This window comes from Strix aluco, chromosome 1, assembly GCF_031877795.1.
Source record: "Strix aluco isolate bStrAlu1 chromosome 1, bStrAlu1.hap1, whole genome shotgun sequence".
Taxonomy (NCBI): Eukaryota; Metazoa; Chordata; class Aves; order Strigiformes; family Strigidae; genus Strix; species Strix aluco.
Genome location: NC_133931.1, coordinates 82,643,726 through 82,671,372, shown reverse-complemented (window position 1 = coordinate 82,671,372; position 27,647 = coordinate 82,643,726). Strand labels below are relative to the sequence as shown.

The 27,647-nt window shown below is 37.7% G+C and overlaps 1 protein-coding gene across 3 annotated transcripts in view; it reads left to right on the top strand.

Moving 5' to 3' along the window:
• RETREG1 (reticulophagy regulator 1) overlaps positions 1–27,647 on the top strand; it is a 72,098-nt gene that overhangs the window by 18,389 nt on the left and 26,062 nt on the right. For 2 of the 3 annotated variants that reach the window (XM_074826364.1, XM_074826372.1), the window contains exon 3: positions 2,278–2,308. In XM_074826364.1, coding sequence (XP_074682465.1) covers positions 2,278–2,308 — 31 coding nt within the window. Of the gene's footprint in view, positions 1–2,277; positions 2,309–26,670; positions 26,892–27,647 lie in introns of those variants that run through there. The other variant, XM_074826382.1, reaches the window with a different exon arrangement.

The window sequence follows — 27,647 nt, the reverse complement described above, 5'->3', positions numbered from 1 at the left end:
CAGAGGGGTTAGTAAAACTGCCACCTTAGACTTCCAGAGGGCAAACTTTGACCTGTTCAAAAGACTGATTAACAAAATCCCTTGGGAGGCTGCCTTGAAGGAAATGGGAGTCCAGGAAGGCTGGACATACTTCAAGAGCAAAGTCTTAAAGGCACAGGAGCAGGCTGTTCCCGTATGCCGAAAAACAAGCAGGAGGGGAAGGAGACCAGCCTGGCTAAACAGGGACCTTTGGCTGGATCTCAAGAACAAAAGGAGAATCTATTGCCTTTGGAAGAGGGGGCAGGTCTCTCATGGAGACTATAAAGATGTAGTGAAGCTATGGAGGGAGAACATTAGGAGAGCCAAAGCGCAGCTGGAGCTCAACTCGGCTACAGCTGTTAAGGATAATAAAAAATGTTTCTATAAATTTGTTAACAGCAAAAGGAGGATTAGGGAAAATCTCCCTCCTTTACTGGATGCAGAGGGAAACATGGTAACTAAGGATGAGGAAAAGACTGAGGTGCTCAACGCCTACTTTTCCTCAGTCTTTAGCAGTGGAACTGGCTGTTCCCTGGACACCCAGCCTCATGAGCTGGGAGATGGGGAGGGGAAGCAGATTGAGGTCACCACAGTTGAAGAGGAGGTGGTCAGAGACCTGCTACACCACTTGGATGCACACAAGTCTGTGAGACCGGATGGGTTACACCCAAGGGTGCTGAAAGAGTTGGCAGATGTGCTCGCCAAGCTGCTTTCCATGATTTACCTGAATCATGGCTAACTGGGGAGGTCCCATTGGGCTGGAGGGTGGCAAATGTGACACCCATCTACAAGAAAGGCAGAAGGGATGATCCAGGAAACTATAGACCTGTCAGTCTGACCTCGGTGCCAGGGAAGGTCATGGAGCAGGTCATCTCGAGTGCCATTATAAGTCATATAATGGACAACCAGGGGATCAGGCCTAGTCAGCATGGGTTTATGAAGGGCAGGTCCTGCCTGACAAACCTGATCTCTTTCTATGACAAAATGATCTGACTATTGGACAAGGGAAAATCTGTCGATATTATCTACCTGGATTTTCGAAAAGCATTGGACACAGTTCCCCATAGGATTCTCACAGAAAAAGTGGCTGCCCATGGCCTGGATGAGCGAACAGTCTGCTGGATCAAGCACTGGCTGGATGGACGGTCCCAGAGAGTGGTGGTCAATGGAGCTAAATCCAGTTGGCAGCCGGTCACAAGTGGTGTTCCTCAGGGCTCGGTGTTGGGACCATTTCTGTTCGACATCTTTATTGATGATCTTGATAAGGACATAGAGTGTATCATCAGTAACTTCACAGATGACACCGAGTTAAGCAGGAGTGTCGATCTGCATGAGGATAGGGAGGCACTACAGAGGGACTTGGATAGGTTGGATTGGTGGGCCAACGTCAACAGGATGAGCTTCAACAAGGCCAAGTGCCAGGTCCTGCACTTGGGCCACAACAACCCCATGCATCGCTACAGGCTTGGGGAGGTGTGGCTGGAGAGCTGTCTGGAAGAAAAGGATCTGGGCATTCTAACTGACAAGCAACTGAACATGAGCCAGCAGTGTGCCCAGGTGGCCAAGAAAGCCAACGGCATCCTGGCTTGTATTAGAAATAGTGTGACCAGCAGAAATAGGGAGGTGGTAGTCCCCCTGTACTCTGCACTGGTGACGCCACACCTGGAGTATTGTGTCCAGTTTTGGGCACCTCGATACGAGAGAGATATCGAGGTGCTGGAGCAAGTGCAGAGGAGGGCAACGAAGCTGGTAAAGGGCCTGGAGAACAAATCCTATGAGGAGAGATTGAGGGACCTGGGACTGTTCAGTTTGAGGAAGAGAAGGCTGAGGGGAGACCTCATCACTCTACCTGAAAGGACATTGTAGAGAGGTTGGTGCTGGTCTCTTCTCACAGGTAATTAGCGATAGAACAAGAGGGAATGGCTTTAAACTGCAACAGGGAAGGTTTAGACTGGACATTAGGAAAAAAATTTTCACAGAAAGAGTGGTCAGACAGTGGAAAAGGCTGCCCAGTGAGGTGGTGGAGTCACCATCCCTGGATGTGTTTAAGGGTCGTTTAGATGAGGTGTTGGGGGATATGGTGTAGGGGAGAACGTTGTAGAGTAGGGCTGATGGTTGGACTCGATGATCCCAAGGGTCTTTTCCAACCTGAATGATTTTATGGTTCTATGAAATTTGAACATTCTTTATGAACAAAGAAAAAAAAAATTGTTTCTGTTTTAATGCATTGTGTTTCATCTTACATTCCCACAATTGCAGGTGCGCAGCTTTGGAGGACCACCGTTGGCAAGTAGGTATATTATTTTAAATACATACGTTGTTTTATTTCTCTTTTTTTACAGTTAGTCTGGAATTTTAGAAAGTCTATTTTCCCTCTAATTAAAATAGAACTGAATTATTTTGATCTTAGAGTCTTTTCTAAGTTTAATACTGCTTGTTCACCAGTTTTAATTTTTAATAACTTTGTAGGAAGTGTATTTTTTCTGATTTGAGTTACGTTAAAGTATGCAGTAACATATCAAAATGGGGTGGTGTGAGAAGCAGAAAAGGCCTCGACTCTGTAAGCACTGCTCAGCAATAATGAAAACATCCCTGTGTTATCAACACTGTTTCCAGCACAAATCCAAAACTTAGCCCCACACTAGCTACTATGAAGAAAATTAACTCTATCCCAGCCAAAACCAGCACAACGTTTAGAAATGCTTTTTCTTACAGTGGGATTATCATGCTTTGTGTTTTCGGGGAATTGGTGTTTTCTTTGAAGTTGGTTATTAGGGAAAAATACTGTGTTGGTTAATGAGGTAACTTTCTTTTAGAACATCATTATACCAGTGCTGTCTAGAAGTAGGTAAGCTTGCTGGCATTTCTCTGTACCTCTGTAGTAGCCAACACAAGTAATTGATCATTATAATTTCAAATAAATACTAGTTGATGTCCATAGGAATATAAATTAATAATTGTGAAGTCTGTTGACTTGCCATTGGGCTGTCTCAGTCCACAGGCAAATGTTTATATCATGTTGTTAGTGTAGAGTATAGAATTGATTTAATTTGTTTGCAGTGTAAACAATGTCTCTAAATGGTTTATAGACAATCCATTTTCAGAATAAAAGTCTCTATATTTAAGGCATTATTCCTCTGCAGTTAAAGTTCTGCAATTCCTTGCATTTGGTCTCCATCTTTACCAGAATAATTCCTCATATACCATGACTTCTCAGTCTCGATAAGAACATTTGATGAGAGACCTTGTTGAAAGCCTTCTCAGAAATCCAGGTGAATTTTTTTGGATATCAGTGTTCATCTACAAGCTGTTTGAATCTCTGAAAGCACAGAACGTTTGTGATGTGATGTCCTTTACAGCATGCCATAGGACAGGCATGCCTGTCCTTTATTAGATTTCCTGACAGTTTGCACAGAGCAGAGATGAGTCTTTACTGGTTTGCAGTTCTCTGGCTCTTGCATACCTTCTCTAAAAATAGATGTTGCTTCAGACACTTCACAGACCTCTGGCGTTAAGGCAGCTTTAAGAGAGGTTATTTAACATAAATGAAATTTCAACTGTTGCACCCTAGCTTTCATTTAGAACTTTTGTAAGTTCATGTAAAGACTTTGCATTTGTTTGCACTGCGGATGGGTGTTTGGTTTTCTCTTTTTTCTGAATGCTAACATAAATATGCTTGTTGATTGTGTTGAAATTGGAAGAACTGCTGTAAGATGTTGAGACTGGGTGCATGGTTGCTCTTCATTTTACTCAAGATTGGATATGAAAAACTGTTTTCATGTTATCTTACATAAGCAAGCTGTATTAAATATATCCCCATACTGTTTACAAAAACCACTACCCAGCAGAGAATCACACACTCTTAAAAAATCAGTAGATCTGTGGTACTTTGAATGAGAGGCAATGCCTATTCTATTAAATTAAACATGTTCGTGATCATTCTTTGGCATCATGGCCCACAGGCTCAAAACAACTGTGTCCGTAGCACTTCACTGCCTTACGGTCCATGCAGAATGGCCCTGTGCAGGCTGGAGAGGATTCCTGGTCTGTGCCAACTTTGAAACTACCTTGGGTTGTTTAGGAAAGCGCTAGTTAGCATGTGCCAAAACTGTGCCAAGAGCTATTTTTAATGGTTTCACTGCATAAATGACCAATTCTGGTGCCTGTCAGCATTGCCACACACAGTTTAGTTTATCAAAATTGATACGGTCAGAAAGTAACAAATGATCTGAACAGACTTGTTTCCTGCTTTACCTTTGTGTTAATATAATTCAGTTTTTGAAAATTAATATCAATCAGTCACTATTGCACTATAATGTTTCATAAATGGTGGCACAGCTTTATGATGATTTTAATAGTGAAATGACATGGTTTGTACTATTATTTTTGCAGGTGAAGCTTGGTAGTTGGAGGGTGAATGTTTGATTATCACTGTTCTGGAACTTGCATTTTTTTCAACATTCATGTGCATTGTGCATCCCTTCTGCAGCACATACACTCCAGGCATCAAAGAGATTGGAGTCCTTCAGTAAAGATATTGTTAATTTGTTGCACTTGCTTTTGGTCCTCCTTCAGCTTTGTTGAGCACTGCTGACTAGTTAAAGCAAGCATAGCCTCACTTCTTTTTCATTGCCATAATTCAAATGGAGAATGCTAGTTGTCTCCCATGTAGAATGTGTCTATGTGAGATGACCTGTGCTTTTATTTCTAATGGAGTCATTTAATACTATTCTAAGTTAAAAATTTTCAGACTGAAGCAAGGTGAGATCTCATCCTGAACCTTTCTCAGTGAAGCAGGCTCTTGTAGCACATTCTGTTTCTGAATCTACTGATATCTTGCCTTTTTAAAAAATGGGTAACAACTGTTAAAGGAGCACTGTAGAAGGTCACTTGTTAAATTTCTCTTTTTCTTTATAAAGTGGTTTATTTCTTTCTATCCTAGCAAGATTTCTTTGAAACCTGACGCTTCTCTAGTCAGTGCTGGTAGATATATTAGAATATGCTCAGGAATTCTGGCACACCTTCATTTCTTGAGTGGTCAAACTTAAGGAGGTCAAATTAATATTAATTCAAAATTATCCTTTTATAGCAAGCCTAAAAAATAATCAGTTGCAGCCTGAGAAGAGACTAAGCAACACTTCTTTAAAATGGCCATCAGAGTGTGACTGAAGAGAATAAGCCAGAAACAGAGGATTTAATGCTGCGAAAATTGGCAGCTCTGCATAGTTAGTTTTCAGGTTCCCTTATGCTTTATCATTTTCTTTAACAAATTAAAGCTACTGACTTCTAGGAAGAGACTTGCCTGACCAAAGATGGTGTTAAGCTCACTACTGCACGAATAGCCCCATCACCCGCACAGACTGCAGTAGGTGTGTAGTACTTACTACATTGTTATACATTGAGCATCTTGATTATAATTCTTTAGACCATGAAAATAAGTCCTGAAAGGGTTCTCCTGGCCCTGTAGTTTGAAAGAAAGACTTTTTCTTCCCAGAGGGAGGCTTTCCTCCCAGGTAGACTTGCATGCTCTCTTCTGGTCCCAAGAGGAGGAAAAAATAAAGCACAGCACCCTGAACTGGACGTCTTATCCATTACTGCCAATATGATCAGAGTGATCGAGACTTAGACTTCTGTAAGAAGAAACAGGAACATTACAAGAAAAAAAGACACTTCTTCTTTGCAGCTTTTAACTGGCAGCTGTCTTGAAGCAATTTAGGACTTGATGTTGAAAACCATGGGTTAATATTGAAGCTCTCTTGAAGCTCATTAGTTAGGCAACTGGGATATTTCTAAGATCATAGTATTCACTGACAGAAGGTTACAAACAGATGCACAGAGGTTATTGTCCAAGCCCGGGACATTCCTGTTTCGTGCCACCCCCCTCCTCCAGTCCGTCCTTCATGGATTCCTTTTATGAGAGTTAACTGTGGGGATAGCTGGGGACTCCCAGAGCCATCAAAGTTGCTGCCTGCTTCCAGGGGAGCATTACTGCTTGGTAGGGAACCACATGCATTATTACACCGACAGGTGCTAAATCCCTGTTGTGACAGATCAGCTTCAAATTCAGGTCGTAATTTTCCAAGACCTGAATTCATCTTTTGACCTACACAAATTCCTCACTTGCATCAGCACAGCTCATAGACATTTGTATGCATTGCAATAGTCAGCACAATCTGAAGAACAGTGTTCTGTATTAGCCCCATTCAGAGCTTGACGGACTTCATACAATGTGTGGTTATTGTTTTTTACCAAGAAGAAGAAAAAAAATCTTTTGAATCTAATCGTTACTCCATAATGCACTTGTGCAAAATTATTCCTAATATGTCACTGACAACAATGGAAAGAACTCTTCATGTTATCACTTAAGATAAATATGAAAATCCCCCCTTTCATCTAATTACAATGCTTCATTTATTATGTCTGAGGCTTTACATACCTCTGATTTGCATATACGTTGCCTGCTGAGTTTGCTTAAGACAATCTGCAAGTCATTTGCCTAAAGATTTCTAATGTAGTCTGCCTAGTCTTGTTACATGATCAATGGAGAAAGAGTTGAAATACTTCGTGAGATATAGAGCATGATTCATTTTGTCCTAAACAAAATGTCTGTTGACTGGTCAGGTTCATTGTACTTTAATGGTGACTTTTTGTTTCCCTTGAATATGTATGTACAGTAACCTTAGGATGGTGAGACAGGTAAGAGCATTTACAACCCCTGAGTCATTATTCCCTGCTGGTCTGAAGGCCTGTCTCTCTTAAAGATGCCATTGACTAGTGCTTGTGGTTACAATAAGAAGCTGACTCTTGCAGCAACGTGTTGGAATACCATTTCACAGCAATAACAACTGCAGGGCTCGGCAAACAAGCATAGTGACTAGATTTGCCCCTGTTTCTTTGTGTGTGCAAGCAGTTTCTCTGAAATGAATTTCCAGCACAGTTTGATTGTATATTCAGATCACTCTTGAGACCTTGAGGATGCGTTGCTTAATATCTCAAGAAAAATATTCTGTCCTTGAGGATGTTGTGAAGAGACCTCTTTGCAGATGAGCAGATTAGGAAATAAGAGGTCTTTTTCCATTAGGAAATCTAAATAGAATCAAGGCTGTAACGGAAGTGTTTATGCTTGTTAGTCCATTTCCTTGGTGTTACAGATAGGAACAAAGCTAATGTAAGCCAAGGCCAGTCATGTGTTTCAGTACCGAAACATAGGACTATCAGTATCAGTTCCTGTTGTGCAGTCTCTCAGTCTAGTTTTGGTCATCCACATGAGATCCATTGTCCACATGGCTGTACACAACTGCATGAAATCTGGTAACAGACTGAAGAAAAAGCTTCCTGTGGATCTACAGGAGGGCAGAGTGCAGAATATAGTCTAATAGATAAATAGATAAAAATAGGCTTCAGAGTACAAATATTTCCTTCTTCTGTTGTTTCAATATAATTTCAAGGCATCTAGTGTACTCAAAGACTGTCACTTCTGGTATTTTGTCATGTTTGCTGTTCTGTTCATTTCAGCTCAAATATTTGTATGAATTTGTGCTGGAATATATATATGGCTGAATAACATACCTCAAAATTCTCCTTAAAAATATGATTTTCCCAGATTTTCTTAATATAAAAAATTTGCAGAAAGTGGATGCATACTTGTGGAACCGTAGTCTTAGCAAATGGAAATTGAATTTACAGTTTAAACCTGTATTTTATTTATTCAGTAGCCACTGTACTGTTCAAGTATCAAATTGTAATTATTCTTTGTTTTATATGATGCATTGTCACAACTCAGATTGCTAGAAATATGCATGGTGAGGTTTTTTTCAAATCATAAAGGCATATTATATATAAATGCTTAAACTTCCTACAGATTGAAGAAAGAATTGTCTGCATTGCAAAAACTTCTTGACACTTCTTTTCCTTTTTTTTTGTGTTGTGTGACTTTATTGCTGCTTTCTGGCTAGTTATTTCCAAGTTGTTAGCTCACTTCCCAGGTAATGTGTTCTTCAGGGTTTGTTTTTACATTTGGAAAATGATAAAATCATCATTCTGATAAAACTTGTGTATTCATTTTCTTACAGGAACAGAAAATAATAATACCTCAATAGAAAGGCTGTAACTGTGGCAGAACTGTCACAAAGTTTGAAGACTGTTTGATACATTTTCCTACACACCCTTGTTTTTTGGTTGGTTGGTTCTTTTTTGTTTAAGGGGAAGGGAAACAAAGGAGATGGCACAGCCTTTGTAGGTGTTATGTATCTCACTGGTAGAAGTAGTTGGCTTGTTTGGCTTGGTTTTTTTTCCTGTATTTGCCAGGAATAATGTGTGCTGCATATAACTGATTTCTTCTCACATAGAGTGGCTTTGTAGACTTTTGAAGTCAGACCTACTATCTGTGGTTCTCTAGTAATCTGGTTATAACGTGATTCTGCCTTAGCCATCACAAGACATTTTCCTCTCCTTCTCATCTCCAGGAGCTCAACTCACCTTTCATTATGGAGGGTGCATGGAAGAGATGTGGAGAAAATGTTGGAATTGTCCAGCCTCTTTACTACTACCAAACAAATATTGCGTACCTCTTTCTGTAAGCCTTATTTGCCTTCTGTCCCTATTAGTTAAAAATAAAGGTGAAACATTATTGTGGCTGCAAGAAAAGAGTAACTTCTGAGGAAGTAACAGCAGAAACAAAGGACCAACAGAATTTTACTGGGGCTTCTTTAACTTTTTTTTATAAGGATGTATTCCATCAACCTAGTTTAATATTTGCTGAGTTGTGAGTTATGTTTTCAGAAACTTTTATCATTCATGTTTGAGTATCTGTATTGCTTCTAGCATGATGCTCAAACCAAGGCCTTATCAGGGTTAGGTAAAAGAGATGACTTGTGCCATATACCATAAATGTCTTGTAAATGCACCCCAGGCATAGATTTATTTTTTCTAAGACTATCGTGAATAACTCAAGTAGTTTACATTCTGATGGGAACATTCTCCTTTTTCACTGCACTGTTTCTGTACTAAGTTGTTTTCCATTTTGTATTTATGCATTTGTCTTGCAAATACAATATGTCCCTGATGAGTTTGGCTGGTTGATTGTTTCATGCCATTTTCCAGTTTGAGCTCCTCTTTGAACCCTGATTCTGTCCTCTACAGTGCCTGCCACTTCTCTCAGAGTATTGCCACTCAGTCATCTGAAAGATTAGTGCAAATACTGAATGAAAATGCTAAGGACATATCAATCTCATATAACAAGATACTTCCAACACCTGCCCTTTGGTATGGCTTTTCAATTAAACATGAAGTTATCTTATAGGGATTGCATCTAAACTGTATTTTTGCAGTTTGCTTTTAAGTGTCATACAGGAAATTTTCAAAAACATTGCAACAGTTGAGATGCACGCTTCCATTTTTAGGACAGGCTATGGACTTCTCTAAGAAATAGGCGTTTTTTACTTCTTTCGATACTGAATAATCCTTGTTGACAGCTTTAACAGTTTCTCAGCTGTGTTACTAACTTGGTCAGTATCTCTCTGAGCATCCAAGTGAGAGCAGTTGAACTGAAATTGCTTAGATAGCCCTATTTTTTCTAGTTTTAACTTCATAAACCATAATTCCTTGAGAAATTTATTACTCTTTTAATTTGTCCTACACTCCTGTCTCTTCCTCTAACCCACTGGCTAGTTGTAGTCAAAATTATCAAGAACTATTTTTTTTTTTATCCTATTTAGAGAGCTCTGAAAGATTTCCATATTGTATATTTTGGGTTTTCACCACGGAGATACTAGGGAGTCTTTCAGAAGATTACTGTTGTTTACCTCTGGGAAATTTTTTGTCTTCTGTTCTTCTGATAACAAAAGTGTTTTTATACAAATATTTAAAATTTTGAGAAATCCTCACATAGTCTGATTTGACAGTTGTTTTTTGGTCTTGCTAATCTCTTACAGACAGGAGATTTCAGTAATTTCTAAGCATATTGTTTGAATTTTTTTGTTTTGAAGTATTGTTTTTATCTTCTCAGAGCTAAACAAATATTATTCCTTCAATACGTCAGAAGGAGTAATTTCATGGAATAACCTCAGGAGATTTCATGTGGAAGCTTCTGAAAAACCTTCTACTTAGCATTATAGTTGGACTCAATCTTAAAGGTCTTTTCCAACCTAAATAATTTTATGATTCTATGATTTTGCCAGAAAAGTTCATCTGGGCACCAGCACAGTGAGACATGTATTTTTACTATACGTGAATAAACTAGGTTTGAAATACTTTAATACCCGATGTAAGTGCAGTCTTTGCAAACTCCAGGGTATGCTGCATCCTGTGCAAAAGTGACTCAGTAATTATTTTCCTATGTTACTCATTGGTAAAAATTAACTGTTACACTCAGTTGAAAAATGCTAGCTCCGTAATGATGGGAGGATGGAAATACAGCCTTTGTTCGTCATCTTTTATTTAAACATAAGGCAGTTTTTCTTCAGCAATTTCCAACAATATAGTAAAGCCAACTCTATTCTGTGTTTAATTTTTTGAAGTATGGAGCTGCAGTCACCGTGCAATTGTTCATGAGAGTTTTGCTTCTGGGTCTGCTGTGTCAAAAATGCACTTCTGTTAAAGGTGTCTGTGAGCACAGCCAGGTGGATTTGTATGTTGTGAACAACCTAAGAACTGCTAATTCCGAGCTGACCCAGTTCTGATAGCTCTGTGTCATGCTCGCTGGCATGTCACGTAATACCCGGATTATCATCACTGGGGGAAAAATGCAACCTCCCTACCATCATCTAGGCTATCTCACATCTTTTTTTATTGTTATGTTTATTGTAATGATAAAATGTTTCTTTTGATCATGGTATTAACTAAACATTAAGTACAAGATACATAGAATTGCAGGTGTTTTGGGTTTTTTTTTTTAGTTCAGCTTGTTTCCAGCACTAAGAAAACAAATCAACTTCGGGAAGCTGATGAGAGTTGAGAGTGATAAAGGAAATACAGAAAATTTCCTAGAGGAGATGAGTGGAGAAACAAGCCAGAGATTCAGAAAAAAAATTGCCAAAACGGTTAGTGCTATTGTGGAGCTCTCCCATGCCACTTGTCCCTTTCTCAACTTTGCACTATCTCAATAACAAGTGCTTAGATCTACTCTTCCATCATAGACAAGAGCAAGTACGGCAGGTGCTGCAGTTGAACTTCCTGATTTGTACAGTGCACTTGTGGGCCATTTGCCAAGTTTTTCCAGCTTTCAGCAAGGCAGTTTGGAGGTGTCCTTCACTTCTTAATATTTTCATGTTTCTTACTGATACAGCAGTATTGGTGCCAGTATTTTTCAGCAGCAGAGATAAAGCTTTAAAAGTCTAATTACAGGGAAGACAAAACATACTCTTCTGTGTTGAGTTGTGGGCCACACGTTGGATGTACGATGAAAGCTACAAGCTTCTCTTAAAGTATTCACGTATCCCATCTTTGTGGGTTGATTTCTTAAGCCTGTGAACATCTCTATAGAAAAACTGTATCTTAAAAACTGCAGAGGAGTTGTGCTGGTACCATCCATCTTAGATCATTTGTTCTGTCTTTAGGGACCCCTCCTGAAGCAAGCAGTTAATCTTTGCTTGTTGTGGGGTGCAAGGTCCCCACAGAGAGTATCACATGAGTTAAAAGAAAAAGGACGATATTTGGGTACCTCCTGAATCTAAGAAAATTTTGTTCTCTGACCATTTTTGACCAGATCAGCTTTCTCATGCTAACTATAGCATCTGTTATTCTTTCCCTATGTGTTTTTCAAAGCTGCTTGGAAGTTGTCAGTGACTGGCAGGCACACTTCATATATTGCTATCAATTCTAAGTATTACTGCACTTCAGTATAAAGCCCTTGCTTTGCTTCTTTTTTTGACTTGTTTATATTTACGACGTGTTTATTATAAATAGCACACTTCAGAGGCAGGGTGTAGAAGGGTATACTTATATTTTGGCTGCTGGCCTAAATAGCGTTATAAGAAAACCTGTCCAAGGATGTGATTGACAGGTATTTCCTCAATAAGAAAGTGAAACTTGGAATAAAGTGTATGTGGGGGAAAGTGAGAAAGACCCCTCATCCTACATAAAGATCCTTCCACTTGAAGGACCCAAAAGTTTTGGACGTACTCTTATAAAATGTCAGCCAAAAAGTAATGTTCATTCTTAGACAGGCGTACTTCAACTCACATGTTGAACTTAAGCTCAAGTTATGAATTGCCTCTTGAAGGGTACCAAAAACCTTCCTACCTGGCTCAGACAGGGAAAGGAGAAGACTTGGAAGCAGTTGCATCATTCTGAACGGAAGAGCTCATCACTCCCTGCCCTGCCTCTGTCAGACCTCACCCTGAATATTTATGGTCCATAAAGACTTTTGAACGAGTGTTTAGTATTCTGGGATTTTCTAATTTATGGTGGGAATCCACGTCAAATGTCTTGCCATTTGTAGTTGTGATTGTGCAGAAGTAGCTGCATATCAGTGACTGGAACTAACACTAGGTTACTGGTTGGAGTGCAATCTTTAATACCTTATTTTCAAGTGGAGGTACTGTATTCCATGGCTTTGCAGACAGCGCAAACTGGAAGAAGTCACTTCCTTCTAAAGAATACCCTTTTTTAGGGCAACTCTCAGAGTTAGCAAGGCTATCTTCTAGTTGAAAGATTTTAGAGAGCTTAGGCAGACTTACTAAAACATCTAGACAGGTAGACCTTAGCTGCACATTGTTGTATCTTTGAATCAGTTAACAAGCAATAGTACTTTTTTTTAGAGTAGCAAGGTACCAAGCCCTGTTAAAGAGAACAGAGAACTGACATATAGTCAAAACATCCTTTTTGTAACTCTTTGTAGGGTTATATCATACAATAAATTTAGCTACTGCCTAGTCCAGGAACAGCCACAGAGCTGCTGGGTATGTTTGCCTGTCTCAGAGATTTGTTCTGCTTGCAAATGTAATGTTGATATTTTTCACATTTTGTATATATTTTTAAATTTTCTTTATTCTACAATTAGGTGGGTTGCATTGAATTATTATTAATGCCTAAACCAAAAGAATATCGTTGCAGCTGGTACCAGAGAGATCATGAGTAGAGTAAGACTGCATTTCTGATCAGTGCGAAGCTTTGAACAGAATGACAGACCTCAAATTGCTCATCAGGAGAGAAGTTCACAAAACTGACCTTTTTAAAGGGTAGAGAGTAAACTTAAGTGGAAAGATTAATGTTAAAATGGTCATGTGTCCTATTCCCAATGTTTATTCCATTGCATATGTAACATTTTCACCATCGGTATTTTTATTCTATTCTTACCGCTTTCCATTTTAACAGTTGAACAACTGCGAGAGATAACTTACAATCCTGAAGTCATTTGACTTGTCATCTTAAAGGGTATTTATAAACTATAGCATTCAGGGAGCCCCCAGTGTTACTTTAAATAGAGACTGCCTTTACGATTAAGAAAAAAAAAAATGGACTGTTTCATTCTGGAATTGCTGTTCTTAAACACAAGTCAAATCATATTTGATAAAAAAACTCCATAAAAACAGGTAGTAAGCTTAACCATATTTTGTATTTTCATATTATCACTAAAGACTGCATGAAAAGCAAATGGTATGGCTTATGCCAAACACAAAAACGTGAAAAAGATGTTTTTCTCCTGCAAGTACAAATCGCTTTTTTCCCCTTTTGATATTGGTCTATATTACTTGTTTCCTGCAGGCAGACATTCTGCTTTTATTATTTTATTATTTTGAGGAGAAAAATCTGGTTTCTTCCAGATTCCTGTCAAGTTTTCAAATTCTAAAAAATTGGAAATCTGAGGGTAATAAGAAGGAAAATGAAACAAGCAAATTTGGTTAATTTGAGAACTTGATAAAAAAAGCAAGAAACAATTATGATTAATGAAACAAGGTATTTAGAAATATATACTAATTGCTGCCATGGAAGGAAGAGGACGTCATTGCTTGGAATCTTTAGAATGGTGATAGTCAGGAGAAGGATCAGAGTAAGTAGAGTTGAATTTATATAGTAGTCAGGTTTTGACCTTTAATTGCATCTAGTTTGCCAAATACAAGCATTAGATTACAAAACACGCGATGGAAATTATTTATAGGGGACATGAGAACCTATAGTTGTAGTCCCTTTTTTTTTTTTTTTTTTAAATGTTGCAGATGCTTGGGTGGTTGTAACACGTGAGGGTGTGTTTCCCAGCACAACATCTGATTAGTCACTAGTTTAGTAAGGAATGTCCTGGCACACAGTTTTGTTGAAGCATGTGAGCCTATCAGCAGAATAACATATTATATTCTTTCAGGTGTTTCGACATAACAGTTGAGTAAAACAGCTCAGCTGTTTTGAAACAAATATTATGATATTCCTTCCCTGAATCTCCTTTTTTTTCTTTTTTCTCACTGGCAGAAGAGATGTTGCATATTTACCTATTGAAATAATATTTTGTGCCCTAATAATTTTTTTTGTTAATATTCCAAGATGTTTTAGAGTCTAAATAATACTGTAAAGCAGCTCTGTAAAGCTATCCGTCCTTTCTTTCTACACTGAGGAAGATAGAGGGTAGCATATGCTCATTATGTTTTTCATGCTCTGCAAGTTTCCCCACTCCTTGAATATGGATGATCAGCCATATTCACTTTAATAAAATTTTTCAGGGAGAAATATTTACTGTAGCACAAAACTACAAAAGTTCTCTCAAGTCCACATGAATGTTATGGTCACAGCACTATATGACACACACTTCCTTTTCCTAGCTTAGATTTGATATAAGGAGAATGATACTCTTTCAAAAGTTCATTCTTTTTCTACTGAATGCTTGGATTGGTAGTACAATTAACAGATCACTGACGTAGCTGTGGCCGTTGACGTTACTGTAGGTCAGTTCATAGTGTGATGTAATGCTTAAGAGAATTTCATGGTGAATATAAAAATATCCACTATGAAAGTAATAGAAATATTTTTTTAAACTTTTTTTAAAAGTAAAATATTAACATTCTCCAGACGAGAATACTATAACAGAATGCTGAGTAGAGTTTGATGTAGTCCAGTTGAATTTCCAAAAGGCTTTAGCTAAAAGTAAATAAGTAACTCTGGAATATGAGAGAAGATCCTCCCATGAATAAAAAACCCAGATGGAATATAGAGAACAGCGGTAAGAGTAAATGGCTAGCTTTCATGTTAATGGAAGGTTGGAGAATGAATCCTGCAGCAGTGTGTGCGGGAACCATTCTGATAAATGTACTGATAAGTGATCCTGAAGAGGCAGTGAATAGTGGGATGTCCAGGCCTGCTGGAGACACCAAATTATTCAAGGAAATGAAGGCAAGGACCAACCAAAGATTCTTACAGGATTCTTTTACAGTAGAATAACATGAAATTCAGTGTAGGTAACTGTAAAGTTACGCAGGAACACCAGTCCTAAATTCACATACAAAATAACAGTCTGAAGATGACTGTAACCACTCATGACTAGGATGTGGTCTCACAAAACTAGCATTGATCAACAGCCTAAATCTACTCTTAGGTATCAGTAAAAAAGACATACGGGGCAAAAATAAGCACAGCCACATGCCACTCTTATAATTTTGTTGTATGTCCATATCCTGAATACTGTGTGTGGTTCTGATCTGCTACCTCCCAGAAAAAGATACAGGAGAAAAAAGTCCGGGGTAGAGCAACAAGGTAGAATGAATAAACAGAACTATTTCCATATAAAGAACAAGTAAATGAGATAGGGTCTTTCAAAAGAGAAGAATAATAATTAAGGAGAAATATGTTAGAGGTCTCAAAGATACCATAAGGAACATGCCTTCTCTCATACACTATTGGAATGAGGAGGCATCAAAATAGCAGGCAGCAGGCTGAGGAATAGTAAAAAGACGTAACTAAGCTTTAGAAATCCTTGATACAGAATTGTTGTGAGTGTTAGAACTATATGTGGATTAAAAATATAAATTACAGGACAGTTCTTTGAAAAAAATTAATTGAGGGCTATGAAATAAAAGATCACCACCACTGGCTTTGAAAGTCTCTGAGTTGCAGATTGTTGGACTCTGTATTGTATTTCATGGAAGTATCATTACGCATTTTCCCGTGGTCTTATTCTGTTGCTTAGCTGTCCCCAGGTATTCAATTTTGGCAACTGTTGAAGACAGAACACAGGGCTAGATGGATCTTTGGCTGACCCAATATAGCTGTTCTTGTAAAAAGCATTACAAACATTGCCTTTTTATTCAGTTAAGTGACATAGTAGGACTGAAATAAACACATCTATTTAGTTCTGCATTTGTAAATGTTAATAAATTTTATATAAATGTTAAAGTCTGAGAAATCTCAGACAGGCACGTGAGATAGCTGTTGCCCAATTTTAGACTGACTGTCTGTTGCTACCACCAATTCCATGGAAGTTGAAAGGTCAACGTGTACCTTAAGAACTTGCTTTTATGCGTTTAGGCATGAGATCAGAGTAATAAAATCAGTCAGAGCAGTAATATCTGTGTTTTCCATGTTTGATCTTTAAAAAAATACTATTCTAAACTTTTTTTAAAACTTTTAGCCAAGTACAGGTATATGTTTTCTTGGAACACAAACTGAGACAAAAGCATGTAAGACTATTGTCTGGCATATTGATAGCAAAGGCTCCAAATGTGTCTGAACAACTATTGAATTAACTTCTCGTGTCAGGGCTGTACAGGAACAAAGCTGTTTCCATTGTGAGTTTACCAGAAGCAGAAAATTTTCCTAGGATGTGTAGCTTGGGAACTTCTGTTCTAACTTGTTAGCTGAATTAGTTATTTTGTATTATAATCAAAGTCTCAAAACGTGGGAATTCAGCTGATAACTCCTTAATCTGATGATAAATAGAAATATAAAGAAGTTTCTGAAATGGACACAAACAGATTTTTTTGTTAGTTTCAAATACTTTGCTCAAAACCCTTTCACATGTACCTTGGAAAATATTTATTTCATCAATCAGTAACCAAACGAAAATCATACTAAAGAGGCTTGTTATTGTAAAGAGTAGCTTTAGTATATGGAAATCAATCTTCTGGGGCTTTCTTTGTCGGTCACAGACATGAGGTGGGGAGAAATGCAGGATACCTGAAAAGTAGTTGAAAGATGATGTATTTAAAGTGCTCTGAGTATTTCCCAAATAAAGTTGGTTTCTTCTTTGGTTTGGGTTGTTTGTTTTTTGTTTTTTTTTCCTGAAAATAAGAAAAACTCACCTCACTGGACTAAAATAAAAGTTTGAGTAGTGTTATTTTTTCACCCTTCTACTTCCCTTCTCTATACAAACATCAATGGGAACATCCTGGGAGTTGGACTTAGTGATCCTTATGGGTCCCTTCTGACCTGAGATATTCTATGATCTGTATATTAGCAGAGAAGGCTTTTCAAAGCAAAGGTTGCTCTCTCATCGGTAACTCAGAGATCAAGATTCTGAAGGAAATTTCAAAAGCTGTGATAAAATATTATGCATTTTACAGATTTATATCGATAAAATGCATGTATGAGTAAGTAACTTCTAAATTGAAAGCTTATTTTTTCAGTCTTCTGGCAGTTGAAATGTACTATTGAAATGAATTTCCTACAGCTTAACAAAAGGATTTCTTTAGAAATCTTTAGGCGTCCATAAAAAATGAGGGAAAATGAAGTTTTAACAGTGATAGGAACTGCCATTGTGCTGTGGAAAACAAGATGTTCTATACATGTGTTATAAACCACCTTGGAAATGGCCTGAATTTAAATAAAAATTAATAGTTAAGGAACAGGGAAATAAAAATTTGTCTTCTGTACTTTGAGACAAAAGTCTATATAACTGAAGTTAATTTCCCTTCTCAGCAGTGCTGTCTGCCTCTCAGCAAAATGTCATGTGTATTATCATCTTCTTGAGGCAGAGCGAAGGTTATCGGGTGCTCAGCACTTTGTGCTGAGTGTTCTGGCAGCGCTCGCCCAACCAGTTCAGAGGATTCCTCTAAATCACAGACCTGCCTGTGCCCTCGATGACAAACAGGTTAAGCTGCAGGTCTTCACTGATCATCATTCCTGGTCTGAACCTTTCTTGACTTATATTAGACCAAAAGCCATTTAACTCTGTAGGTTTTTTTGGGGGTAGGTGTGATTGCAGGAGGGGATTGAGTTCTCTTTTGCAAGCTTGGATGCCCCTTGCTTTTACTGTAGAGCTGTGTGGTGTTTCATTGGCCTCCATAGCTTTAAATTTGCAGTTGTTTTTATGGAGGCCTGGATGTTAAAAAGAGCAGAATAGTTGTGGTTTGACAAGTATTTACTTTGGAGAAACTCTGGTAAGAAATTGGGCACATCAGTCACTCTGGGATAAAGTTAGATTTGTTTTCATCAGTGCATCTCAGAATTAACCAACCTATCTAGTCTGTAGTTGCGTACACGAGTTGTCATCAAGTGAAGCATGCATTGCTTTGCATAATGTGTTTCTTGCTGCTGTTACCTACCTTACCCTTCTACGTTGTTGCCTGTGGTATTATGTGACTATTTTCTTTAAGTTTTGATGTTAGCATTTAACAAGGGTTTATGTCAGTTTTCTCTTTTCAGCTGGTAGAGCTATAATATGAGATTAAATGGTAACATGAACTGTGGTGAGGGGTTCCTATATTTTTTTAATTTTTTTTTAAACAAGCTGGTTGATCACCATATACAAATATGTGCCTTCTAAAATGGCATGCACTCTGACATTTTTTTCCCTGATCTGTTTTCATTTGTAAATACTGTAAACTTTGCTTATATAAATTTACATTTCATTTTTTTCATTAAAATAGATCAGATTTGCTAATGTGCTGTTACATGTGTTGGAGTTGGAAAGTACTGACAGGTAGATACAGATTACCAGTTGCTCCATCAGATAAAAATATGTCCTTGAAACTGAGTCACATTAGTGATGATCTAGTATTTTTTCATGTCATAGTTGCACAGTTTTATAAACTACCACAGTGAGACTGAACAAAGACAATTCTAATGAAAAAAGCTCTTTTTAAAGGGAGAGAATATGATTGTAATTTTACCATCAGGCATATTAAACACTAGAGACTTTCTCTCTTGTCACAGAGTAAACCAATAAATAGATAATAAATTGATGTTAATAAGTTGATAAGTAAACAATATAATTTAGTAATCTGTCTCACTTTCATTATATAGTCGTTGAAAAAGGCTGTGGCCCTGAAGGATTCAAGATGAATCATAATAAGTATGAAAATGTTTGGCTAGCAATTCTGAACATTAATCAAAAACTTTGGCTTTGAGCTGGGACATAAGAATAGGGTTGATGTCAATGAAAAGTATTAATAATATATAACTGTGTGCTGTGCTTCCATTATAATGTACTTGAAGTCTTGTGGTTATTTATCCTTAAGCTTGTAAGGTCTAATTCAGGACTGGTGACCTGGACTTCAATCTAGTTATGGCTTGCAATGGCACTAACTACTCTCTGGTGAGATTTTCTTACATTGCACTAAAGAATAAATTATATGATTAGGTGGAAGACTGGCTCGTATCCTCTTCTTCATAGGATGGTAGCAGCATCAAAGTAGTGGTGGGTTGTCTTAGCAAACTGTGAGCGTACCAGCAAAATCTTCTAGACGTAGGCATTGTCAGTATGTGGCTCTGAGTGTCCTAATTACCTTAGAGGTTCTATGTAGCCAAGTGACTTCTTATGTTCTTAATTGAATTACATGTAGAATTGTCTTCTAAACAAGAAGCTTGCTGGCAGTCTGTTTTTCTTGCATTAATTTGTGCTGTGTTTAATACTTATATTAGAAAACACAACAAACTTCTCAGATTTGTGCTTTAACTCTTTGTATCAACACTTTTGAAAAATATTTTAAAGTCTTCATTCATTCCTAACTATTTATAATCTTTTGACCAATTTGTTCAATGCAAGCTGCTTTCATTGTATAGCTATCTTACTATTTGGTCTGTCTTTCATATAGTTAATCTCTTTTCAGTGGGAGAAGAAACCAGTTGCTGAGAAGAAACACATTCAGATTGCTGCAAACCAAAAGAGAGAGGTGGAGGGGCAGGTTTCAAAATCTTGAGTAGCATGCGTGCCTAGGAAAAAAAAAAATTGCATTTTAATGTGACTTTACTGAATTGTACAAATCATGATTATAGATGAACTAGTACATAAGTACCTTTGTAGGTCTTAGGGTAAGTAGGAAATGTGGTATAGTAAACAAAATAATTTCATGAAATAGTGCGTAAAGAGTCTCTTGAAAGATTTGGGAAAATATTCAGTTATCGTTAGAAATTGCTTAGATAATTGCTAGGTGATGTATTATGTGTTTGTTCTTTCCCCTCCAAAATCTGTTTCTTTTATAGCTGTTTAACAAGATCCCATGGCCAAAAAGTCCCAGAGCAGTTGAGATATTCACCCTTAGTGGTAAGATCATCTACCACCCTGTCTCCAGCTCTTCTCTGTTTGTCACACAAATCCAGCATGATCTATTATATTTGTACCAGAGGAATATTTGCTATCTTCATGTGACTAAAATGCAGTCATTTGCCTTTTAAACTGCAGTTGAAGTGTCTCTTACTTCCTTTAACTCTTCTTTCTCCTCATATTCAAAAACTTGGAAATACTCTCATGCACCGTGGAGCATTATTATGTGTGCTTTATTATGAAACACTAAAATGTCACAATGACAATTCATTGTTGCTGATACAAATCAGGTTTTGGTGTCTGTTGATAGTCAGTTTGCTTTCATACTCAATTTTTTATGATTCTTTACAAATACATATTCATGTGCTTTCTTCTGCTGAGTAAATATTTCTTGCATGCAATATCTTGTTTATCTTGCTTAGCTTTTTGAATGTTGCATTACTTTTTTTATGTCAAAACTGAATGCTGGGGTTTTTTGGTTGTTTGGTTGTTTGTTTTTTCTGAATATGCAGTTTGTGAATTAAAAATGTTTTAACAATTAGTTATTTCATCCAGGTGCAAAGAAGAGTCCTGCATAATATGCAGGATTCCGTGAAGAGAGAAGAATTTTCCTGAGCACTTATTTTGTTTGCTTTTACTGGTCTTCAGCTGTTGAAAGATAATTTTTTAATTTTTTTTTTTTTTTTTTTTTTTTGCCATTCCTAGTCTTAGGTACAGATAAATACAAAACTATGTTTTGTGTGTAATAAGTGTCTTAAGGTTTTTTAGCACACTGCTTACCAGGTTGAGATTAAACCTGCTAATACTCTGGCAAAGGACTGTGCATGTTCAGCAGGTCTATCTTGATGATTTTTCATTTACACTTGTATGAAAGGCTTCCTCGCTTCTAAAACAAGCCTCCCGTGTATATTTTATAGTGTATGAAGAGATCTTGAAGTTAAGTGAATATAATAAGCATTTTCAATCTGAAGTCAGCTTTACATAGTCAGAAAGAATTGGGACAGGTATTATTCAGGAAATTTATGTGTTGAAAATATGAGAAAATTGCGTCTGCACTTCAAATTGATGAAATACAGTAAAACATACTTTCGTGTGTGTGCTTATAAATACATAGATGTACGCATGCCTGCACACACACACAAATGTGACAAGGATATTTAGTTTTCTATTTTGAAAAAGGGGGGGAAATACTCCATTTTGGGGGACTTCATGTATGTTATTAATGTGATTTTTTTCCGTAGCAGGAACATGCATTTCAAATTAGTTTTAATCCTAAACATGCCTTTGACAACGATGGTAATTTTTAAACACATGCTATTGCTGAAAATAATATCAGCCTAAACCGTCTACAAAAAGTAAAATGCTAGACTTGCCATTCCTTCTGGAAATATGAACTAAACTAGATGTTCTTTTTGGTGTGTGATTTTTTTGCTATGAACCAACTGAGGTTTTTTAGGATGTCTCTTAAGTGTACAGTATGCTGTTCACTGTGTTTTCATCCACGTTGTTAGAAGTGAGACTTGGTCATAGCTGAATAATTAGAACAGGGTTATACATTGAAAGCACCTTGTTACTCTGCTTTTATATGAGAGACATAGAAGGCAGCAGTGATTGTGACTAGTTACGGAGCTGGCTGACCAGCTAAAGTGTGCCACAGGCTGGCTGACTAAATCTTTGACAGCTTGCAGACTGGGTGGGGTACCCCATCTACCATGCAATGCCAGGTCATCCCCCTTGAACTCCACATGGACAGCACACTGCCTTTCACCCACCTGCTAAAGCCCTTGAACAACTTCAGTATCTGAGTATGTAAAACAGCACATCCAACACTATTTCCGATCCTCTCAAGCTACTCAGTAAGGCTGCTTCTTTGTCTCTGACAGGAACATAGCTTTTATTTTCATTCTTTTGCTGATGACTTCCTCTTTGGGGCTTGCCTGTAAAAGAAAAATTTCACATAGATGTCTATACTGTTTGGTGTGAAGGCTGTTTACTTGATAATTATGGTACGTGTTTAGTCCAAATCTGTACTCAGCAAGAGCAAAACTGGTAAGATTCTCTATCAAGCAATATGTCAGGTTGGCATCTGATCTGTGTGCCAGCATATCTTTTGGGGTATCTTAATACCTGATGGTAAAGAGAGCTGTTACTTACCAGCTGTCAAGGAAGTTTTGAGAAAGGTCTAGAAGAGGTCTGTTTAGTTGAAGAACAGGGTAATGGAGATGAACAGAAGTAAGAAGGATTGATTCTTAAAGTTATAAGATAAAGAAGACCATGTACTCCAGAAAGCTATGTGTAAAAATGTGGTAATGAGGGCCAACAGAGCATGAGGAACAACTCAAAAAGGGTCAAAATGTGTGAATCAGTAGTGGGCCCTTACCAGGAATAATGGTGTACATTTCTGGTCTCTCCCACCTTGAATTTGCTGTAGTAAACATAGAGTTTGGAAAAGAACAGCAAGGATGCTTGAGGGCATGTAACAACTTACATGCATGAAACAAGTGAGCAAAATAGGGCTTTTAAAGCTGAATGAGCTGACCAAGAGCAGAACATGATAGATAGTATCTTTTTCCTTTTGATTACAAAGTGAAGTGCTTTCATGTTCCTTTCAGAAGTAATGGGGCTAGGGGGAAGGGGTTATTTCTTCTGTGAAGGAACCAATGGAGCCAAAGGGAGGGAAAATTTCTGAAAATGCTGGGTGCGAGAAGTGAGATACAGCAAGGCTGGAAGATAGCAGCTCAAGCAAAGAGGTTGCTGAGAGGAACAGGGATTAGTCATGTCAGGTGAGGCCTCAGAGATGGCAAGAAGAAACTTGAAAAGGACGGAGAGGACTGACCAAAATCCCCTGCAGTTCAGAAAGTTGTAGCATTAGCTGCAACTAAGCAAGGAAGTAAGAGCCTCCCTGAAAAATAACACGGGTAGTGAAAGAACTTCTCCTTCTTCAGTTCTGTCATTTCTAGTCACATTGAGTTTTCCATGTTGAAAAAGTTTAAAGCTCCCTTTTAGCAATTCTAATACCAGGAGAGCTCTTTTCTAGGCAACTCCACCTTTCAATTCTGCAGTCCCATCAAAGAGAATATGATAATGGTCTGCAAAAATGACAAATAGCTGTGAAAAGCTGAAGAAAGATAACTGTCATCCACCTGTTCCAGTATAAGACTTCTTAGAAATCAGTGGAAGTGGCTAGATCAGAGCAAACAAAATTGGGTGGGGTTTGGTTGGGTTTTTTGTTTTCAAATAGTATGTAGTTAAGCTGCAGAAGTCCTTGCTGCAAGATGTTATAGATGCTATCACAGGTTGGAAATCCACTCAGAGCTAAAAATACAGACATCACTGCTAGTTCAGGAAACCCATGAGCCATAAGTTGGAGTCTGGAAGACTATTTGGAGAAGGCAGCAATGCATTTTTCCCTAGGCTGCACTTTTGGACACAGCAGGAGATGCCAGAAGCCCTTTGGCCTGATTCAGTACAGTACTTTTGCTCACCTGCTGCTGTTCCACCCAAGTGTACTTGGAGAGGTCATACAGTCTTGTGCGGCTGTGAAGTAGTCTGGAGCCTGATCTGCTGGAAACCTCCACATGGGCCAGTACAAGCTCTAATTACCTCGGGTGTGGAAGAATTCAGAACGATCAAAAAATTGAGATGAATTTTCTAGATAGTCTTCTTTGTGATACTAAGTGAAATACTTCAGTGTGATTGCGGTTTGGCTAATTATGTGCTTACGCTGTTCTGAAGTTTGATTTGCAAAAATTATGAGAAGTGATATCAGTAGAAACTAGTCTTTGAGTATTGAAGTGTTTTATAATAAATGCTCTACTTCCAAGTTAATGAGGTCCTTGACATTTCAGTTAGGTACTCATTTAGTAGACACTTTTGAACCTAATCTTTCCAGGACTTGCTTATCAATAAGTAAATAAGGTGATACTATCCTCCTTACCTCACTGAGTGCTGAGGAAGAGTTCTAAGGAATTGTAACAGTAAACAGTGAACCATTTTTCTGCTGTACCAGTGAGCACTGTGTACAGAGTGTGACAAAGAAATGAATGGGCCAAAGTCCTGCTTGAAGAGTTTGGAGTACATCGAATACCAGGGCTGAAATACAGGGATAGACACAATACTGAAAGCTTTTCAGCTCCTGAGTGTGATCATCAAAGGCATTTAAAAGGAATATTTTGTAAAAAGGTGTTTTACATAGTAAATGCATGTGGCTATGTAAGACTATATTCCAATGCAAATAAACAAAAGCAACCGAAGTTGCACAAGGGGTTTAGTTTTGCTTGCTTTCATTTTTGATGCTACATTTAAATTTTGAATGATGCTTTTGTGAGTTTGCAGATTTCAGCTATTTCTTTTGATTCTTTTTGTAATTAGAGGACTTCAGAATTTTAATCTGAAAATGAAGCTGTTACACAAAAACATTTTATTAATTAAGACTTTTGAATTTAGCAGCTCTGTTTTCACGGTAAGCTTGAAGGAAATTCAGCTCTAATTATTTCACCTATAACTATCAAAAGTAGAAAAAGAAAAGAAAAAATAGAATCATTCTATGATCTATGATTCTATTAAAAAAGAAGAGAGGATGCTATTGGAATATGCAGGTACAGGTGACTATGGAACATCTCTGTTGAGTAGGGAAGGACATTTATTAATACATATTTGTATATTGCCTTGCATAATTTAGACATAGGCTTTATTCCTGTTTTTCTTCTCCCTCCTTTCTTTTAAAAGTCCACTGTGATTAAACTGCTTCAGGAAGAACATGTCTTGTGAAAGGCTGAGGAAAGGTATGAATACATAAGATTGCATGAGATTAAGAAAAGGAAGAAGGAACTAACTGGAACGTTGGAAGAAGAGTTAAGGAAGTTGTCATTCACAGATAGGCAGCATTCCTGTTTCATTTTGTTTTCTCACCATTTCCTGAGATAATTTTATTAATTCAGATACTCATATAGTAAATATAAACCATGCAATTTAAATTACGAGATCTGTGATTACATGGTTTGTGGAATTTTTGCAATTTTTATCTAGATCTTACTATTCATTTTGAAGCATTTTATATTAAAATAAGAAGATAGGGTACAATCCTTTGTAGTTTTGAAAGTTAAGCAGCTTTCTAACAAATGATGCATTACCCACAATGCACCAAATACAGCCTACCTAATCAAAGATACGGGGTGTTTGGTTTTCAATCTGAGATACCTTTTGTTCCAGTGCTGCTTTTTTTTTTTAAATTTATTTTTAAGGTGTGACATCCCCAGGACAATTCCTACTATCTCATGCAGGAGAGGCAGGTCTAAATCTTGCTGGGTTCCTTCCTAGAAAAAAGATTATGTGAAGAACTCTGGATGTAATATTTATTTCAAAATATATTAAGAACAATAGGTCAAGCTGTTTAATGGAGGAAGGAAGCCACGTGAAAGAGCAGCGCTGAGCAACGTACATATGTGATCCTTGGAGTCTTGGGCTGTGTGACAAAGTTTCATCAGCAGAGATAAGGTTGCGGTGGTGTTGAAAATTAATAGAGACGTAGCTGGTGTAGCTGGAGTGACAGAATCCCTGTCATGCACACAGCAAAAAGCCATAGGAGAAAAGTGAATTTGTCAGTTCACCTTAAGTTGTTCACAGAAGCATTCAAAGTATTTTGGCAGAAAACCTCCTCCTTTCGGCATACTTTCATTTTGAGGACTCTTCCAGTACAGTTTGCTGGTATAGCTATGATAGCTAAGACTGCTTGTGGCAGACAAGCTTGGAATAAGAACCTAAAACCAATGCAATTAATCTTTATTGAAAACTTGTCTTCATATTCCTTACTTGAAAAGAATTGGTAAGTTGTTTTTTTTCATCTGTTAATTTAGTCAGTGGTGAATAATTCTGCATCTTCTTAGAGCTTGTGACTGACACTTTGTGAGGAGGGAAGAAAAAAGATAATTTTACAGTTAGAGTAAGCTCTTTGCTCTTACATTTTTAATCATGTTAAAGTTTGTGTCACTTAGCTTCCTATCATTTTGGTTGCTGCTCACTTACACCTGAGAAAAATGGGAGACGTTGAGGAGGATTTCCAGTGGAAGCAGAAAAATAAAATGTACTAACTGGGTAGTGATTCTCCCTCACATGACCAGAAGAATTAAAAAAACTGTTTTGCTTTTGGCTGTGCCTGCTACTAAACACCCTGTCATAGTGTGTGAGGTGAGTCACGACTTGTTTATTTATAGCCTTGGCCAATCAAAGCCGAACGCTCTGAACTTCATTCAAGACCAGCAGGCACTTAGGATGTCTTGTAAACATTTGCTCTCTGAGCAAGGAGCGCTCTCCTCGGCAGCAAACAGGACAAGTGCCTGGGTTGTTGCTTATAAAACACAAAACAGACTAGAAGATCGTTGCCTGGATTATCTAGATTGGTAGAGAGAGAGAGATAATTCCTTTTTACATCTGAAATGCCAGACAGTGAGGATCTGGGACAAGATGAAAGGTACTGTACATTGATTCTGATGGCCTTCTCGTGCAGCGCCGTACGGACCGAGGCTTCGTGTAATTAATCTGTGTGCACTCCTGAGTTCTCAGCCTAAGATCAGTTTTCTCTGCATTGTAACAGATCATCTAATTCTTGAGGGTTTTGCCTCTAATGCTAACCTGAGGCTTCTTAGGAGAGAAGTATTAGATCTTAATGTCTACATAGAGGTTAAATTGTACAGCTCTTATATACTTCTTAAGCTAAAGCTTAAGGGAAGAAAATACTGGGTGATTTCTACCTAGTCACTTTTCCCAGCCATGGGACAACTTACAAGCCTCAAAATGTCAGAGACACAAATAGTTTAGTCAGAGCCACGTAACTGACAGAACCATAACTCATTACTATGAGATAGGGCACTGTGTCCCTTTGAGGTATGCCTGTCTTTCTGAAGTTTAATTTTTATCATAATTAGCTCATAAAACCAACGGTCAGGACAAGAAGAAAGTAGTTGGATCTAAAATTAACAATTTAACAAATACTATTTTTTCAAATACGATCCAGCACATTCCTATGAAATAAAGGCACTAATTAAGTTTAGCTAAATAGATGTTTTAAAAGGTATTTTAAAAGTAGGTATTACTGATAATTGGCTATGACAGAGTTTATAATCTAGGTTTCTTAAAGTCCACATGGTCTTTCCATAGTTGCAATTTTTACTGTCTTGGTGCTAATCAAAATGCTGGCTCTAAAATGGTGATAATGAAATATTTGATA